Consider the following 19,507-nt stretch of genomic DNA (forward strand, 5'->3'; position numbering starts at 1 on the left):
AAATGCATTCAGTGAAGACTTAATGTAGGCTACATACTGTATGCAAATATGTAACTGCTGGAAGACTGTTCTTTCGCAGAGAGAGTTGTTGTAGTGTAGAGCATAGCCGGGAGATACAGCATGACACACTGGAGGTCATTGTAGAAAGGCTTCCTCATCCTATGCCCCTCCCTCCAACCCTGACTTCCTCTCCAAGTTACCACCCTTTACTGTCAGGTTCACTTATCTGAAGGCTCCCATCAGACACAAAGGCTTCACCGCACTGGCAGAGCCACCGCTGTTCATTTCTTCTCCAGCCCTGTGGCACCACACACAGCTAGCATGGCACGGGAGCACACACACACACACACACACACACACACACACACACACACTGAACTGGATGAAGACGTCCTGATTGTCCGTGTTGCATTACTTAGCGAGCTAAGCATGCTTTTAATGTAGATCGCCTCAATTATTTACGCTCTTGAACCATCCCCTGGGGGAATCTTTAACCGAGGCTACGCTAGGCTAGGCTACGCTAGGCTATCTCCAGCTTCTCATGTTTCTGCGCACACCTCCATGCCCTCCTGGACGTTTCTGGCTTGTTACACATGACCCACTTTTCACAGACACCAATATGTCATCTGTAAACTGTATGCATCAGTTTAAGAAAGAGAGAGAATTTGTGTGCAAGTGTGTGTGTGTGTGTATGTATAAGAGAGAGAGGGAAAGAGAGGGAGAAAGAATTTTGTAGAGAAAACCTCATGAGGTAGGCTACCTTAAAGAGGAATAAGAAAAAAAATGTTTAGTTTTATTTACTTTCTGGTGTCCTTCAGTTTATGTACATACTAGATTGTGATTCACAAACAGAATGAATGTTTAATTCGACAAAGCTTCTGAATATTTTATGGCTCATTTTCAGTTCACTCATAGACCTCTCCTGAATAAGTCCCGCCTCAGTAACTTCCGCATCCATCCAACTTCCGGTCGTCAAATGTCTATGGGAAATAACATGGCGTTTCGAAAGATCGTACCTGTCAAACTCTGTAGGTGACAAAGTAGAAAAGGCTGGTGAACCGATTGGCCTACACACTTCTGCCATCTAGTTTCCACTGGATTTTTTTATTGTCGGTGCCGTTTAAGTAGTAAACGATTATTAATGCTAACCGAGAGCTAGTTGCGATGTACGCGGGTGGAGGAGGGCGTTAGATCTTGCTCACAACCAACCAGTCACAACCTAACGTGATGGTCATTTTCACGTGTGATTCATGTGTGGTTTCAGTGGTCTATAAATGTAAATCGTTTGCAAGGTTCAGCTTCTTTTCAACATGACTTAACTTTGGTTTGACTGTGCGAGTTTGTTGGCTGTTATTGAGATATTTGAAAAAGAAAGAAATTGCCGACGAAGACACTAAAGACATGACGAGATGAGATTTTTTTTCACGAATAACAGATAATGAAAAGCAGACTAGGAATCAGAGGCTGAATCGTATTGAGTCGATAGCTTTATTTTGCATGACCTTGATCAGAACAGTAACGTTTTCAGAATGTATTAACATCCTATCAAACATGATGATTTCACGCAGGGTTAGTGCCACCTCCGTAGACAGGCTCTGGTGTCACGAACTCCATTTCGGTGAAGACAAACTATGAAACATTGCCGTTGCTATGCAACCTTGACTAGGGGAGTCGCAGCGTCTGAAGCGTGCGTTAGCTTAGTGCTTCTTACTGATATATTTCTATAGTGTGTAGGCCAATCGGCCCACCATTTTTTTCTACTTCGCCACCTACAGATGTTTTACCGGTATGATATTTCGAAACGCCATGTTATTTCCCATAGACATTCGACGCCCGGAAGTTGGATGGATACGGAAGTTACGGAGGCGGGACTTATTCTGGAGAGGTCTATTGTGAGTTGATAGGGTTCATTTTACCTTTTGTGAGCAACATTCCATTTTTCCTAATTATTTTTTTTCCCCTAAACAGTACTAAGACTAAGACTGAAGAGACCATTTAGTTTAATAGGGATCTGGGTGTGCATATCTGTGTGAGAATGCTAACGATTAATTGCAAACATTATTCTGTCTTAAAATGGTTTGTTTTGTCTGGAGGGGAAATATGGCACCAGTGATATTTGTGCACCTCATATTTCTCCTCTCCAGCCATAGTGTTGCCCCTGGGATGGCACTATGCTACAGTTATAGTTGTATAGGCCTAATTACTGAATCATCCTTGTCCTTGGCTCGTGGGGAAGTAAGTAGCCTTTTACTTCTCTCCATGACTTTGGGACTGCAAGGTAAAGACAGAAATACTCCTCTGTGTCAGTCTGTGGCCTCAAAGTACAACCTCGAGACATTTTTTTTGAATACACATTAAATTGCTTATTGTCAAAATATGCCAGCTCTCATTTATCATTGGGCTGTTGTCCTTGGAAAAGAATTAAATCGAATTAAATAGCAGCATTAAATACTGTAGCAGTTTGATTGGTGACTTTCTATATGTGGCAGAGTGCTTTCCAGGACTATCTTTTATCATCTCCCGAGGTAGCCAACCCTGAAAGTGCTTCCTTATTGTGTTTATAACAGTATATGGTGTGTGAGATTGCTACTGTGTCACCCCGGACAGGGCAGCAGTGCTTTTTAGATGAAATTGTCCATGGGAAGAGAGGGTAGCACAGCTTTGAAGGTGGAGGCTCCATAACCAAAAAAAACAAAAACACAGTGAAAATCGAGGGACAACATAACTAATAGAGAGCAAGGATGCTCACACACTAACAGCCGTGCATGTCCTGTTTCAGTGGAGGGTAGCTCTTAAAAATGAACCATTTCAGGGATCTTCTGAGTAATGTGAGCTTTTTGCATGCTGTAATTCTCCTCCCACCCACAAACCTGTGCTGTGCTGGTGTAACTCAAAGCCTTTTCAAAACCCCTTTAGCAAAACCCTACTGTTCCCTTTCTTCCACAAAAAGGGAATTGATTAACAAATCGTTTATTTATTTATTAAATCTTCAAACACTGTCGCGTGCAGGCCTCAGAGCAGTATTTCAAACTCAAAGCCCCAGACAGGCCCCAGAGGTTGGGCTCACATTGAAATACGGAACAAATCTGAAATCTCCAGTCTCGGGAGAGATCCCCTCCATTTTTCACTGAAGACACCCTCGCTGTTGTCTCCCCCCCTAGCAGCTTAAAGGCAATTCCCCTCTGTCTCTCCTGGGCTGTGGCGCAGATGACAACAAAATAAGAAATAAAGCTCCCACTATTGATTCCCAGCCCCGTATAGGGCATGCCTGTATTGACATCATATTCATTTGAGTAAATAACCTTCGGCTATAGTTATTGTCTGCTCTCTCTGATTAAAAATATAGAAGAATGGAGCGAGCAAGGGAGAAGAAAGGAAGGAAGGAAGGAAGAAATAAAGAAAATGCAGTGCCAGTGTTGTGGCGGTGGCCAAGAGGAAGTCATGTGGCCAAATAAGATATTGCTGTATCATTTCCAGTTGAATTTATGGCCCCTGCCTTGACAGTGCGATAAATACTCTCGCTCGCTTGTCACCGCTGGCTGCGCTCGCTGTCCTTCCACTTTTTTAAGCCGTGTAACCTTGAGTGGCGAACATGCGACTCCCTCTGCTCTTTTCTCCGATCGAGTCACCCTCCGCACGGAGCTCCACAGCCTACAGAAGGGGTAAGCATTTGAACCAAAAGAGGAGGGACATTCTAAACGCGATAGCCAGCCAAACAACGAATGACACACACTCTGTGTCTGACATCGTCTGATCTATGAGTTGACATGACAAGCTTCGGCTCAGTAATGTCTTTTGGAAAAGTTTAGGGGCGAGTTATGTGTTCAGTATGTTTTTGGAAATGCTGTTCGCATCAGACGCGATATGGTTGGGGGAAAAAAACCTCCGGCCCCTGCCTGAACTACTGCAACGTTTTCTGAAATGTGAGTCATCCATTTCTGCACTGTGGTGCACCATCTTAGCCAATCAAAGTGCTTTCAGGAATATGAAACACTATGTAATGGGTTCACACTCCTCACAACTCTCTGTATCAGTTTACTTATCAAGGCACTAGAAGGTACAGCTAAATTATTCGTTTATGCATGTTAGCAAGCGGTGTCCATTTCGTAAAGGAAGGAGCAAAGAGTATTCTTTTTTCTTTTTTTTTTAAAGAAATGGTTCTCAGATCACTTTGGGTTTCGCTATAAGTCAGATGTGGGTAAAGTGCTGGAAGAATTATTAACATTGCATGTGAATGTCTGGTACACTAAGGGCTTCGGTGTTGAAGTGCTAGAGGTCAACAAGCGTCTGATCCCTCCTCATTTTTCAGCATTAGCATCACAGCCTTCTCTGACCTGAGACCTGTGGCTTGCTCAGAGATGGGACTCGCTGTGCTACAACTGAATCTGAACCACGCCATCTTGCTGACAGACACAGAAGGAGAAGGATGAAAAGATTGTTAGTTCTGGTTCCACTTGGATTCCTCTCCTGTCTCTCTGGTCTGCTCGCAAGGTCACCCTCCTCCTATGATGCGTATTGATATTTGGAAGCTCAGCTGCCAGAAGCCTTCCCACTGCTTCCTCAGCCTTTCCGTAATCTGGCTTGTTCTGGTATATGCAAGAGAAACGGATAACGAACTCGGAGGTGTCCACCTGTATGAAAACACTAGACAAGCCAGAGAGCTCTACGAGGTGAAACTGGGCACCTGCCAGCCACTCATTTCCACATTTGGACATTATAATCCAGATCATTTTCCCACTCTGGCACACTGTTTACTCATTGCTAGTGGTCATCACAGGCCATGTTTGTAGAGGTGTTGTGCTCTCCTCCGTGCTCCACCTGAGCTGCAGGGGGCTAGGCTGTCAAAGGTGACTCATCTGGCTCTAGTGTGATGAGCTGTCATGAGCCAGGGATAGTCACCCCCTAAAGCCTCTTACTGCATGGCTTGAATTGATTTCCTACAGCAGCCTTGGGCTCTGCTCATTACTATTCACAGTGATGCCGGACATCTTTCTTTCAAAGCAAGGGATCGGGATCGGGTGCTGTTGGTTGTTGGTGGTCATTCACGGTGCATTTTCAAGCGTGTTGTTCTCTTAGATATTAGTGAAATCATCAAATAATGATTTTAAAGGTTTGCTCATGTTGCTTACACACACACACACACACACAAACAGACACACACACATAAACAGACACACACACACACACATACACACACACACGAACACATAAACACATACACACAAACACACACATAAATATGGAAAGTGAAAGACAGACTGGAAAATTTACATTATTTACGGTGCCTTGGTTCTAAGTGTGTTTTGAGTGATGTTTTGAGTCCTGTTTCCCCATTGTGTCTTGAAAGGACCTCTTCCTCCATTATCCTGACCTCCTGCAGTTTCACACAATATGCCCTGAGAGTGCATGGCTTCTTCTCCCTGCATGCATACACACACACGCACACACACACACACACACACACACACACACACACACACACACACACACACACACACACACACACACACACGATTATGGAAGCGTAAACACATACTGTTATGGACACACACACTGTGAAACACACACACACACACACACACACACACACACACACACACACACACACACACACATACACAAATACTCCACAGACTCCACACTCTCCCATCCCTGTGGTTTCACACAATATGCCCTGTGACTAATGCTCTTCCCCAGCCTGGAGGAGAGAACATCTGCCGCTGTGGAGCTCCATTGCCACAGCCTCCAGAGTCTCAACTTCTCTGTGATTCCATGCCCGCTGCTGGATCATCCCCACCTAAGCCCTCGGCAACCCCTAACTCCCTTAACGCGCACACACACACACACACACACACACACACACACACACACACACACACACAGATATACAGTATATGCATACAGAAATAAACAAACCCACACGCACAAATTCTTAAACACACAAACACACACACAGCTCTCTCTCTCTCTCTCTCTCTCTCTCTCTCTCTCTCTCTCTCTCACACACACACACACACACACACACACACACACACACACACACACACACACACACACACAAACACACATACACATACACATACAAACAACACAGTTCTTCATTCACGTGACCAAGCCCCCTCTTTTTTTCTCTCTCTCTTGCTCTCTCTCTCTCTCTCTCTCTGTGGAGCCTTGCCAGTATCCAAACAACATTAGTGGCAGAGCAGAGAAGAATAGCCCGGTGCATTAATGCCAAGCGCACATACTGCATCTGCAGGCCCTTAATTCTGCACTGTGGAGGAGGAAGCTGGCACACGGCTGGAGGACGGAGGCAGTTCTCCACAGAGCCCCTGGAGCCCTACTCCCTTTCCTTTGCCTCCCGCTCCCCCTCCTCTCCTCTCCTCCTCCTCTCCTCTCCTCTCCTCTCCTCTCCTCTTCTCCTAATGGAGGTGTTCCACCATCGATCTGGGTGTCCAAGATCATGTCATCAACCTGAGAGCCAGGGGAAGCATCTAGCCTGGCTCGGAGGCGTGCCCAGGAGTCTCACATGACATGCCACCCAATAATTACATAGATTACAACCTTACGGGGGCCATAGAGAATGAGAAAAGCAATCTTTCAATTTTCTCTCTCTCTGTCTCTCTTTCTCTCTCTCTGTTGTTCGCTTCCTTGCTCTCCAAGCATTGGGTTTGCATCCATGTGTAAAAGCCCCTTCAAAGCCATCCAAATGCGTTGTAAAAGAGAGGGCTTACTGTCATTCTTAAACCTGTCGTACCACAGGTTCATACCAGCAAAAAGAGCTGGTGTCTGTCAATTACCAGAGCCGGAGAGAGAGAGAGAAAGTGAGAGAAAGAGAGAGGTTTCTTAAGAAGATAATTTCTCCGGGAATGCCAGCATAAAGTGGAGCGCTCGCTGTCATTTAGACGGGGGTGGAGGTGTTAGCGTCTAATCTGCCACCTCCATTGAAATCAATTAATTCCCTTCTCTCCAACTGAAAAGAAATACTGTAGGTGGATGAGAACATGTCTCTGTTGCTCCAGCCATTATCAGAGAGGTCGTGTTTATCCCGCTGTTAGCGTTAGCGGTTGCTACTCAGTCTGTGTGAAGGAGGAAGAGGAGGAGGTGGAGGAGGCGACATGATGGCATCTCTTGTGGCAGAACTCTGGACAGAGTCGCAGCTGTCGCCTCCTTGGTGAAGTTCACACCGCCCAGCGTTAGTAAAGGCAGCCAGAACAACACATTGGATCAGATGCCCTTCCGACTGAGCCTAGTTAGCGGATGAGTGGAAAGAAACTGACTTTTTTTAATTCCAAAATGGGGTGTTTCATTAAAACACTCCCTGTTGAGCACACAGATTTTTTTGTCTGGCAGGTTTCTAATTGCACAGTGTTATTTCAGATAGATCTGGAGCCTCTTGTTATCTCCTAGAACAGAAGGATATGTGTCATTTTAGCAATTTATCAGGTCCTATGAAATCATTTTTCATTTGAATTTTACCCAAACTTCAGCATAGTGATGCACTTTCTTTAACCTTCACACTTGCATGTTTTCATATCTCTCCATGGTCCTATCCTGGGATGTGAATACGTTTGGAGATGCCTGACGCTTGTGTTCTGTGAAATTGACATTGAAAAAGAAGTAGTTTACTTGACATGCTGACCCCATGGGATATCATGCTTTGTGCAAACAGCTTACACACACACACACACACACACACACACACACACACACACACACACACACACACACACACACACACACACACACACACACACACACACACAGTGACTCGTAAACAACTAAAAGGTTGCTGTGTGGGGCCACAGACCTGTCTCAGAGGAATAGAGGTGTTAGCCTGTTTTGACTGGTTTCTTGTGAGACGAAATGGGTGATATCCTAGCTGTGGCTGCATGTGTTGCTGCCACGTCATGCACAGATGCCTCGTGCTGAGGCTATGAAACTACCCAAGGTGTGTAGCAGACATACGGGAGACAGCCCTGAGAGGTAGGGGACTCATAACAGCCTGTATGACTGATACAATTCAGAGAGGATTCTGACAGCAGGGATTAATGTCAGCCGTCAATGATTGGGTTATGTAATGCCGACACCTCGGCTGGAGGGTTTATTGAACATCTCACATGTATCCTGGGGCGTCAGTGCGTAAGCGAAGGAGCTATTGAATTTATCACACTTCACAAACTGTCAACTTCAAAAACAACTAACTAACTGTCTGTCTGTCTGTCTGTCTGTCCAGTCAAAATCACATTGTCTCATCCCAGTCACATTGTTACTCAAAAGCAGTGTGTGTGTGTGTGTCTGTGTGTGTGTGTGTGTGTGTGTGTTTGTGTGTGTGTGTGTTACTTCACCAGTGGCCAGCATCCAGAGGCTCCCGGCAGTGTCCGTCATGACCGACATCAATTTCCCCATGAAGGGCAGGAAGGGGATGGTGGACTGGGCCAGGAACTCTGAAGACAAAGTGGTCATCCCCAAGGGCATTTTTCTACCACAGTCTGCAGGTAAAGTAGACACACAGCACACAGCATCCATCAGCCGTGGATGGAGGGGCAGCCGTGGCCTACTGGTTAGGGCTTTGGGCTTGTAACCGAAGGGTTGCCGATTCCAGTAGGACAAATGTGGGCGGGGGAAGTGGTTGAGCACTGCTCTCCCATACCCACATCCACGGCTGAAGTGCCCTTGAGCAAGGCACCTAACCCCTCACTGCTCCCCTGTGCTGTTTGTGTTTCACTAATTTACGGATTGGGATAAATGCAGAGACCAAATTTCCCTCACGGGATCAACAGAGTATATATACTTTCACACACACACACACTACTGTGCAGTCCATGTGATGTGTAACACCTGTGGTCACACTGTGCAAATAAAAAAAGTCACCCTATTACCGTAAGCAGAAACACAGCCATATATAGCCCATGTTTGTGGACTGAGACACAGTTTGCTTGATTGGTACAACATTCCCATGTATCCAATCTATGGAAATGTACACGTTGATATATGGATGGCACCTCTAAATACATTCCCCCTGGGCTCACTCTTGTTTAGTGTTGGTGTCACTGTAATATTTGTGTGAGAGGTTTCCTCCAGCTTTAGATCTTTTGGACGGGCTTCTCCTGAACCTCCGTGTGGCTTGTTTACCGTCGCCTCCCATTTGGTTCCTAAATCACTGCAGAGAGCCACAACAGTTGGTGCGTGGCCAGAGCACTGCTCAGTCGTGGCTGATTACATTTAGTTACTTCCCCGAGCCTGACCTTTTTGGTTGCTCCATCATCCACTGGAGTGCACCGTCAAGCCAGTTAAATATAGCTCCTGTCAGCGTATACAAGGTGCGAAAGTCGAGAACTGGAACGTGGGGCGAAAATTCAGATCATTCATGATCACTTAAAATGCCAAACTTTAACAATAAAAACAAGCACGATGAGCTTGTGCATTCATTGTGAAATGTGTCCAGAACTCCTCGACTGGAAAGAACAGTCAGATCCAGACCCAGATGGTCATAATTAAGATTTCTGATGAGAGCTAGAGGGAGGTAACTCTGTGTAAAACAGGGACGCTGTCAGCTGGTCAGCTGCGAACCAAGTGGTTTGTGGTTTCACTCACCAGGGCAAAAGCCATTTTTATATTCAGGCAACACAGCATTTCTCAGCATCCACTTAAACAATGCCAGGTTGCAAGCCCTCTCCCTCTCGCATGCCAGACAATTCCGTTAATTAGTTTGATCAGTCTTATCTGAAGTATATCACAGATAGAGAAGGAAGGGAGAAAGGCGAGGCTGGATTGATGGGGGGCATAAGTCACTCTCTGTTCATTGCATGGAGCCTGGCAAGAATCTTCACTTTGTGAGAAATGCACGGAGACCTTCTTTAACAAGGGTCAGCTGCTCTGGCTTTGGGGAGGGATATTTTTCAACACGAAATAATGTACTCGCCGGATCAATCGCTCACGGGGGACAGCGCTAACGTATTGCTTAATGCACTGCTGGCAGTAAAGTTACAGGGGTGTGGGGAGCTTAGCTGGCACCACTGGGCCAAATATACGGTAGTCTAAAGCCAGCAAGCTTTAGATCTCACTGAGATCCCAGAGATTTAAGGAAAGTCCTTCATTTGTTATGTTTTGTTATTGTTTTAGCATTGTGTTGTATTGTGTGTGGAACATTGTGCTGTGTATTGATTCCAAATTAAAGTGGACGGGGAATGTTTATCATGCACCATTTATCATGCTCAGTTTCGTCCCTGAAGTCAAGCGTCTCAAACTTTTTGTGGAACACAATCCATCTCATATTGTGCCATTGTTGTTGTTTCACCTTTCTGCTTTCTGGTGGAAAGGATCAACTAACTGTTTATGTGAAAAATTACCCATCAGCAACAGCCCAGCCATTAAGAGGCTGCCTGGTTATGATATATATTGCTCTCCCAGCAATGTAACCAATCACATATCTGCATTCCTCCACAGACATGGATGGGTCGCCTGTGTTCATACTTGGGACAGTCCTATACAAGACACTGGGGCTGATGTTGCCATCCCCAAAGTAAGTCAGTCACCACACAGACACACACTAATGAAAGTCATGATATCTATTCCCAGCATAATAGCTAATACATGATTTGTGTGTATTTGATTAAGACTTTGATACTGTATGCAAACACTGGGGCACCCTGGGAATACTGACTAACATTTTGTTTTTTGTAATTGTGGGGCAATAGGACACCAGAGAGGAAGTGTCTGACAACATTGTTGTTGTTCTTTGAGATGTCAACAACTTGCTTGGAATGACAATAATAGATTAATTTCACTCACAGGTTCTGTTCCTGTTATTTTTTTATATTTATTTTATTTACTTAGCACTCTCATTAAGTCCCACTAATGCATCTCTCCATAAAACGCTTGCTGAATTAATGTCCACGGACACTAGACAAACAAAAACACTAACCAAACATCTAAGTTCTCCTACACAATGACCAGACTGTCCATTTTGTTGTGGCTGGAGAAATAATCTCATGCCCAATATAATTCGTCCCTTAAAGTTTCCTGGAAGGACAATAGAACAGAATGCTTTCAGTTAATATGTTGCAATTCATCCTCTACACCCTGTCGCTAGTAATTTCTACATGGACACATTTTAAAGGGCAACCCTAGCAACACAAGTAAGCACAATTTCATTCTCAATTCATCATCAATTTAGAGTGGGAGAAAGCTGTCCAGCGCCATTAGATGTTTCAAAGGTTAAATCCAACATGATTGAATTTATGCATTCATGCTATTTTTGATCGATATTCAGTATACTGGACAATGCTTTTTCTTAGTTCACAAGTTAGGAGGGTGCTGGCACTTGTCTTCCTAATTCTCTGCTCATTAGAAGTGTGTCTATGTCTTGTGGGTCAAGAGGCTGAAAAAATGAGGAATGACAGTTCAAGGAGACGCACTTAAAGACCCCAGTGGATTTATGATATGTATGTATGTATGTATGTATGTATGTATGTATGTATGTATGTATGTATGTATGTATGTATGTACGTATGTATGTATGTATGTAAGTATGTATGTATAGGTAAATAGATGTATAGATAGATAGATGTATACAGTAGATAGGTAAATAGAAATAGATAGATAGATAGATAGATACAAGGATACAAGGATACAAGGAAGTTTATTGTCACATGCATATAGTTACTGGAAGTAAGAAATGCAGTGAAATTATGTCTGGTGTCAGCCTATTTGTGCATTAATGGGGGTAAAAAGTGCAGTAGAAGAGGGGTTTAGTAGATTAAGTGGCAAGGGCTGCATAAGAAAGGTGGGGAGGATTGGGATTGGGTGGGGGGCACCAACAAGGAGCACCCAAGAGCAACAGGGGCAAGAAGAAAAACTCCCTTACCAAGGAAGAAACCTTGGGCAGATCCACGGCTCAAGGGCTAACCCAACTGCCAGGGGTCTTGGTGTGTGTGTTGGGGGATGACAGGGGAGATGGGATAGTGTGCTGTGTATGTGGGGAGAGGGCAGTGTGCAATATGTGTGTTGGAGAAGCTTCCTCATGAGACAATGTGCTGTGTATTGGGGGGGGCAGTGTGCTGTAAGTATGTTGGGGATGTGTGTTGGAGAAGCTTCCTGATGAAATAATGTGCTGTGTATGTATGGGGGGGGCAGGGACTTACTATTGCAAGCAGAGTACTGTATGTAATGTATGTGAGTGATGACAGTGAAGATGTGTGTGTGGTGGGGGGGGAGTGGAGCAGTGACTGTGTGTGTGTGTATGTGTAGTGTGTAGGTGGGTAGGTGGGGGCAGTGTGCTGTAAGTATGTAGAGGATGTGTGTTGGAGAAGATCCTGAAGACAATGTGCTGTGTATATGTGGGGGGGCAGTGTGCAGCAAGTATGTAGAGGAGTGCTGTATGTATGTGAAGTGATGACAGTGATGATGTAAGTGTGTGTGTTGGGATAGGGGGGTGGGGTGGGGGTGGGGTGGCAGAAAAAAGGCTAGGCAATCAAGGACATGGGTAGATGGAGGAGAAATCAAAAGTAATAAATAAAAAAGTGTGCAAAAGTTGGAGAAAGTCAGATATGTGTGTGTGTGTGTGTGTGTGTGTGCGCGTTTGCGTGTTTGTGTGTGTGTGTGTGTGTGTGTGTGTGTGTGTGTGTGTGTGTGTGTGTTTGTGTGTTTTTGGCGTGTGATGAAATAAAAAAATAAATAAAAGGTCTGTAGCATAGGGAGAGGGATGTAAAAGTGCTAAAAGTCTTGTAGTGTGTGTGTGGGTGTGTGTGTGTGTGTGTGGGAGGGGGTCATGAGTGCTGAGGAGTGAATGAGTGCAAAGTCAGTATAGTGTGAGTTCAGAGTTGGGAAATGTTTGAGAGTGCTGAGGGTGAATGTGTGCAAAGTCAGTATAGTGTGAGTTCAGAGTTGAGGATGGCCTGGGGATAAAAACTTCTCCTGAGTCTCTCAGTTCTGGCTTTGTGACTACATAGGCGTCTTCTTGATTTCAGCGGTAGGAATAATCCATTGTTAGGATGAGAAGAGTCCTTCAGAATCTTTTGGGCTCTTAGGAGTACTCTTCTGGAATAGATATCTTGTAGAGCAGGGAGTTGAGTTCTTATAATGCGTTCAGCTGAGCGCACTACTCTCTGCAGAGTACTACAATCTCGAACTGTGGAGTTCCCATACCAGGTGATGATGCTACCAGTTAGAACACTCTCAACCGCTGAAGTGTAGAAGGCCTTCATGATGGATGTAGAAACTTTGAATTTCCTTAGCTGACGAAGGAAGTAGAGTGGATTGTCTGGACTTCTTCAGAACATATTGAGTGTTAACAGTCCATGTTAAGTCTTCAGTAATGTGGACACCAAGGTATTTAAAACTTGTGACTCTCTCTACAGGTTGCCCGCTGATCATTAGTGGGGTGTAACTGTAGTTCTGCTGCTGCCTTCTGTAATCCACTACCATTTCCTTGGTTTTATTGATATTCAGTGTCAAGATGTTAGATTGACACCACTGTGTGCCCACCTCATCAACCTGATCCAAGTAGAACTGTTCATTGTTGTTACTAATCAGGCCCAAGATCACTGTGTCATCTGCAAACTTGATGATGGAGGTATGACTACTGTTGGCTTTGCAGTCATGTGTGTAGATGTTGTACAGCAGTGGACTCAAAACACAGCCTTGGGGAGCACCAGTGCTGATGGTTAATGAGTCAGATGTCAGACCCCCACTCTAACCACTTGTGAACGGTTGGTGAGGAAGTCAAATATCCAGTGACACAGGGTGGTGTTCAGTCCTAAGGCCTTCATCTTTGTGACCAAGGTGAGAGGTACTATCGTGTTGAATGCTGAACTAAAGTCAATGAACAGCATCCTCACATAATTCCCATTCCCCTCCTCCAGGTGAGTTAAGGTGGTGTGCATGAGGTTTGAGATGGCATCCTCTGTAGACCTGTTGGCTCTGTAAGCAAATTGGAGGGGTCGAAGGAGGCAGGGAGGGATGAGCAGATAATGTTTTTCAAGCTTCTCAAAACACTTCATCACTGTAGGCGTCAGGGCTACTGGTAGTCATTCAGACATGATGGACTTTTGTTTTTCGGTACTGGAACAATAACAGACTGCTTGAGGCAAGTAGGAACTGTCTCTTGAGCCAATGATGTGTTAAAGATATAAGTGAACACAGATAGAGGAAATTCAAGAATTTCCAGAATTTATGTCAGTTGTACGAAGACGTTCTGTCAATTTTAGTAATGCCTGGAAAACGAGATTTAGTGTTTGTAATGAATGTGAAGGCACGATGTGGCGAAGTCCTAGTGGAAATACTCTGACAGAGGGGTAAGCTATACTGCAAGGTCAAGAGGCAGATTTGAGCTTTAATGATTTGATGATGGTGTTTTGTGACGGAGGAGTTAACAGGACATCAAGAGAGAAGAAAAGAGAAAATAGTAGGGAATGTACTGTATGAGACCCAGCTAACGTAATGCTTGTTGAACACATCAAAGCTGAAAGGTTTCTTACTGAGTTTGTGTGCTGTCGTTGCCTGCCAGAAGAAGAAAAAAAAGCTCCTGTTCTCGCTTTCTCCCGCAGACCCGGAGGGAGTGTAGGAGAGCATTGACCTCCTAGGACAATGCCTAGAGTGCACCTGAGCTGTCAGTCTTGCTTTCTTCCCCACCGTTCGCTTTCGCGCTGACCCGCAGTGTGTTGTCTCCATGGGATACAAGCCCCCAGGGGTGGGAGCACAGCAGGAAGAAAGAAAGAGGGAAAAAAATGACAGAAAAGCAGAGCGAGATTTCCTTAAAAAAAACGCTCTGCTCCTTAGCAACTCAAAAGAATAGATAGACATCTAGGGAACCAGCAACACACCTTTGCCCATGTGTGAGGAGTGTTTTTTATTGTCGGGAAGAGGTTGGAGAGGGAGAACAGAAGCCTGCATGACTTTGTGGTGACAAGGGGAAACTTTCGTAGGGCACAGTTGCATAAGACTAAACTTTGCAGGAGTGCAAAAAAAAAAGATGTCTGTCTATGAGGATGAGTTGCACTTTAGTGATTTCTTGATTTCCCCACTAAAACACATCATGTGGAACAACATGTCCTGAAGCGGGGGAAGGAAACTTTAGAAGTGCAAAGCTATGACATTGTCAGCTGGAAGGCTTTTATGCGAAAGTGATGAATTGTAACTTGCATTTTAATTAAGCATGACCCAAATAAGCTAAATGAGTAATCAAAGTAATTACAGTGAGTTGCAGTCCTTCTTTATATATGACTCTAATCATATGCTCCGTACTCCACCATGACTTCTGTGATTGCTAAGAAAAGAAATGTCTTTGTACCTGAGGTATAAAAAATGCCTACTTTCATAATCACTGAGGTAAGGCTTTTGTTCAAGAATACATTATCCGAAGAAGGAAGTGCCATCCATTTTCTATGCAGGTATGAACTTTGAGGACATTCATCGCGGCAAAAGTATGACCAGAATGAAATAATCAAAGACAAAAGGGGGGTTGTCAGGATAGGTTAGCTGTGGGATTTTTCTCTGCCATATTCGACAGATGCCGTTTCTATGATAAAAGAGCACTGAATGAAAATATCTCTTTAGGATTCTAACTGTTTGGCAAGAAAGGCTATACAGTATATACAGTGAATCTTTCAAGGGATGGAGTTCCTGTGCTGTGTCTATGCTCAATCTTGGTGTCTTGGATCAAATGGACCGTGAAATCATGCCCAGAGTTGGCCTTTGTGACAAATGTTTCTGTGGAAATTCGTTCTGGTTGTGTGTGTGTGTGTGTGTGTGTGTGTGTGTGTGTGTGTGTGATCAAAGCTCATTATGCTTGCCATGGGGAGGAAAGAACGCAAAGATTTTGCTTTAAACTAAGATCCTAAGAGCTCTTGTAATTAAATGTATTTGTGTGCTTTAATTTCCAATTTGGTAAGGCTTGGTGAGAGTTTAATCAGTATCTGCTGACAAAATAAAAGGAAATCTTGTTTGTGTAACACTAGCATGTACACGAATGTATCACATTTGCCAAATGTGATCGACAGCGTTTGTTATGTATGTTATTTCAGTCAGAATGAACTATTCGCATTAGACCCTTCCCTGGGGGGTGGGGGGGGGGTTATGATGTTATGTGCTGGGCTAATTACCTCAATCATCACACTGTAATTGGTGGCAGATGCATCCACCTGAACAAAATGAAAGGCCTGTCAAGAGGTGCCACTCTGCTGTTTGGCTGTTTCATATTTTTTTTTTCTGTGTTGTGATTGAATATTGCCTAAATCGCCTAAAGTAACAGTTATGGAGCTGTGAGTGCCTCTTAACTAAGGCTTCACAAATTGTCTCCAATAACAGTTGGATCATTTGCATAGAGAAGAGCACCAGAAGTGATTTGGCTACTGGGATATTGTCTTTGTCCTGCCTTGCCCTTTGGGGGGAAGGTTGGCAGACAAAGACACCCCCCTCCATCACAAAAAAAAGGCATTTCCGGGAGCTATAGGACTGGATGTGCAGCCATTCACAAATCAATTGTTACTGTGGAGGTTAATGTAAGGCAGTTCCCTGGCATGTGACTGAGGGAAACCACATTTTAGAAGTCATACATTTAGATGACCTGAATATGACTTGTCAGAATTGAATCTCACCTTGGATAATTTAAAGTGCACCATATAAAGTGACCTTGGTGACAGGCAGAGTTTCTTTTTTTACTTTAGTTTACTGTGTTATTATTTGAGTTATTATTGAGTAGATGGGTATAGTAATAGAAATGGCACATATGATTTGCCATAGAGGAGGTGTAGTCATGCTTTTGCTCTTTGCTCTTGGTTTTGACACACTTCCATTTCTTGTGCAGGAATAACACAGCTGTGAACTCCAAGGTCATCGCCGTGACGGTGCGCCCAGAGCCAAAGGTCACAGAGGTGCAGATGGAGATCGAGCTCGCTCACCTGGCCAATGTAAGTAAACTCCCTCCACACAGTGCAAACACTGACTGTACACACCTCTTCTTATTCAAAACACTCAGGGCCAGATTTATGTACACTTGCAAACGCAGCATTGTCAGCGCCATGGCCAAATGCTGTGCTTCTTCATTTTACGTGGGTGCAAAAGCTTTAATACAGCTACCCCTTAGCTATCTATCTTTCTATCTACCTATCTACTGTATACATCTATTTACCTATACATACATACTCACATACATACATACATACATACATACATACATACGTCATTACATACATACATACATACATAATTACATATACATACATACATACATACATATATACATACATACATACATACATACATACATACATACAGTATACAGTCAAATGTATCTACATCTATATATTAGTATGTTGGAGGTGGAATGGACAGTCCATGAAATACATATGTCTACTATTGTGTGTGTACTGCATCAATTACTGTCTGCTCAAATCCATACAACATTGACTTCTTCTTGTTAGCATATATTTGTCCAATCTACTGTACACAGGAATGCTCCTCTGCATACACTAGAACACATTTGCTCATAGTGATCATGAGGCCATGGCTTCGTCCCCTAGTCTGTGCATCTCTCAGCATGACATTACTCCATACTCCGTCCATACTGCATACTGCTCTCTCTGATCCCCAAAGTGTAAATGTGCATAGTCACTCAGTTCATCTTCCGTGCATACTAAATGCACATCTATTCCCTCTGTCAGCCTATGCTCCACTTTAAATGCTGAATGTTTTCACGCAGTGTGTGCGCACGGACCCGAGGGCTCCATAAATTAGTGACAGAAATGAGATTTGAATCACAAATGGCTCAAAACGACGATGACAACCATGTATATAGATTTTCACTTCCCCCAATGCATTATGATAGCCGTTTCAAAAGACATTCAATTAAATCAAAACTTGCTGCCAACTTTAAACTTGACAGACGGGCTCCCCATAATGGCTCTGGCTAGTTTTCACCCCCTAACTTATTTAATATACGTGTAGTTTGAAGTGCCTTCTGCAATCTTTCAGACAGGCATGAGAAGAAGCCTCATCTGGTGATACTTGACATCGTTTGGCAGGCGAGCACGTGTTCTGCTCTCACTCCTTGCAAACGCATGAGGTCACATGTCCCTGTCAAACTTCACAAGGGGAATTGGTCAGGATTCGTCCTCTGGCTTTGTCGCCTGACTGACGGGGGCCATATGTTCAAAGCGCATTAATCAACAAACAAAGGAGAGTAATTAGTTCAATAATTAATTTGCAGGGGCTCTGGGTGGTCCTGTTTTTAAGTGTCAGGATACCACACAGCTCTATAGTCGGACAATTACAAGGACAGGGGCTTTTACAGCCGAGTACTTTGCTTTAACATCATAGATAGAGGGGGCAATCTATTGAATACAGGGTCTCTGATCAGCCCAAGACCCCTGTTAGCAAATTCCACTGTAGCTTGTGTACCTTTTTTGAGACTGTGCCATTTTTTGGTCAATTATATTTTGGGCAGATTGATTCAAAAATATGTTTTTCTTTTTGGCGAGTGCCTTGCCATTGATGTTACTGCATGTTCTTCTCTCCTTTTTCTCATAGGGAACAAAGAATCCTTTCTGTGCATTGTGGGATAGTACCATCATGTAAGTAAAGCCATTTTCCTGCCTCTGAATGTCCTGTAGCTCTGTATCCATGGAAACCCACACATGGAAACTAATGTGTCATGTGTATCTAGGCAGCACAGACTGGATTTGTTATGTGTGCTGTATATAGGCCCACGCTATGCCATAACCTTGTGAAAATAATGAGATTCTTGTTTTTTAGATGTATCCCTTTAATGGTTTTGCATTAAGCAACTTGGTCCACCCAAAGACCTTTGTGGTCTTCTCCTTATTCATTTTATCCAGCACTGTGAACACAATGCTGTGTGGTGTATTGTGCTGTGAATGCTGGTGCTTTTTCCACCTCGGTCTTCATTTGCTCTCGAACCTATCAAGCCAGGTCCACTTCAGTTAATTCTCTGTTATACCGCAAACTGCAATTAACACCTCTTCACCGTGGTATTGACAGCTTCCCCCAATGGACAGGACCTTAAGGCGGGGATCACACTGGCCAGCGGCAAACAGCAGTGACAAGCTTAGTGCAGCACTCAGACCATAATAAGTTCAATCTCGGTCCTAAGTAACCCAAACGGTTTGCCTAAACTGACAATTGAATACGCTTGCGTTGCGCTTTGAAAGTTGAAACAAGTTCAACGCTCAGCTTGTTCAACGCTAGCATCACACTATAGCGCTGCCACTGTCCGCTGCCGAACCATAGAGAACAACAGGAAACCTGCCGTTTGCCGTTGGTCAGTGTGATCCCCGCCTAAGGAATTAGGTGTCAGGTTCAGGCCAGCCACTCTTGAGCTGGGCAGGAGGGGTCTATCAGAGCTCAGCTGCTCCCTGCTGATGTAGGAGCCTAGCTGATCTGATAGTGAACGGCCTCATCAGCCAGATCAGTCATCATCATGAGAACAAGCTCTCTGATCAGCAGAGTGCAAAGCAAATCAGCTCACAAAAGACGAGTTCTTTGTGTAGTG

The 19,507-nt window shown here is 44.1% G+C and overlaps 1 protein-coding gene across 1 annotated transcript in view; it reads left to right on the forward strand.

Annotated features, from left to right (window-relative positions):
• Positions 1-19,507, forward strand: part of adgrb3 (adhesion G protein-coupled receptor B3) — a 146,777-nt gene that overhangs the window by 86,399 nt on the left and 40,871 nt on the right. Inside the window, 4 exon segments of the mRNA XM_048269104.1 lie at positions 8,349-8,495; positions 10,447-10,522; positions 16,805-16,907; positions 18,526-18,569. Of these exon segments, the coding sequence (XP_048125061.1) occupies positions 8,349-8,495; positions 10,447-10,522; positions 16,805-16,907; positions 18,526-18,569 (370 nt within the window).

The sequence above is a fragment of the Alosa alosa genome, chromosome 18 (assembly GCF_017589495.1).
Source record: "Alosa alosa isolate M-15738 ecotype Scorff River chromosome 18, AALO_Geno_1.1, whole genome shotgun sequence".
In the NCBI taxonomy this organism is placed as follows: Eukaryota; Metazoa; Chordata; class Actinopteri; order Clupeiformes; family Clupeidae; genus Alosa; species Alosa alosa.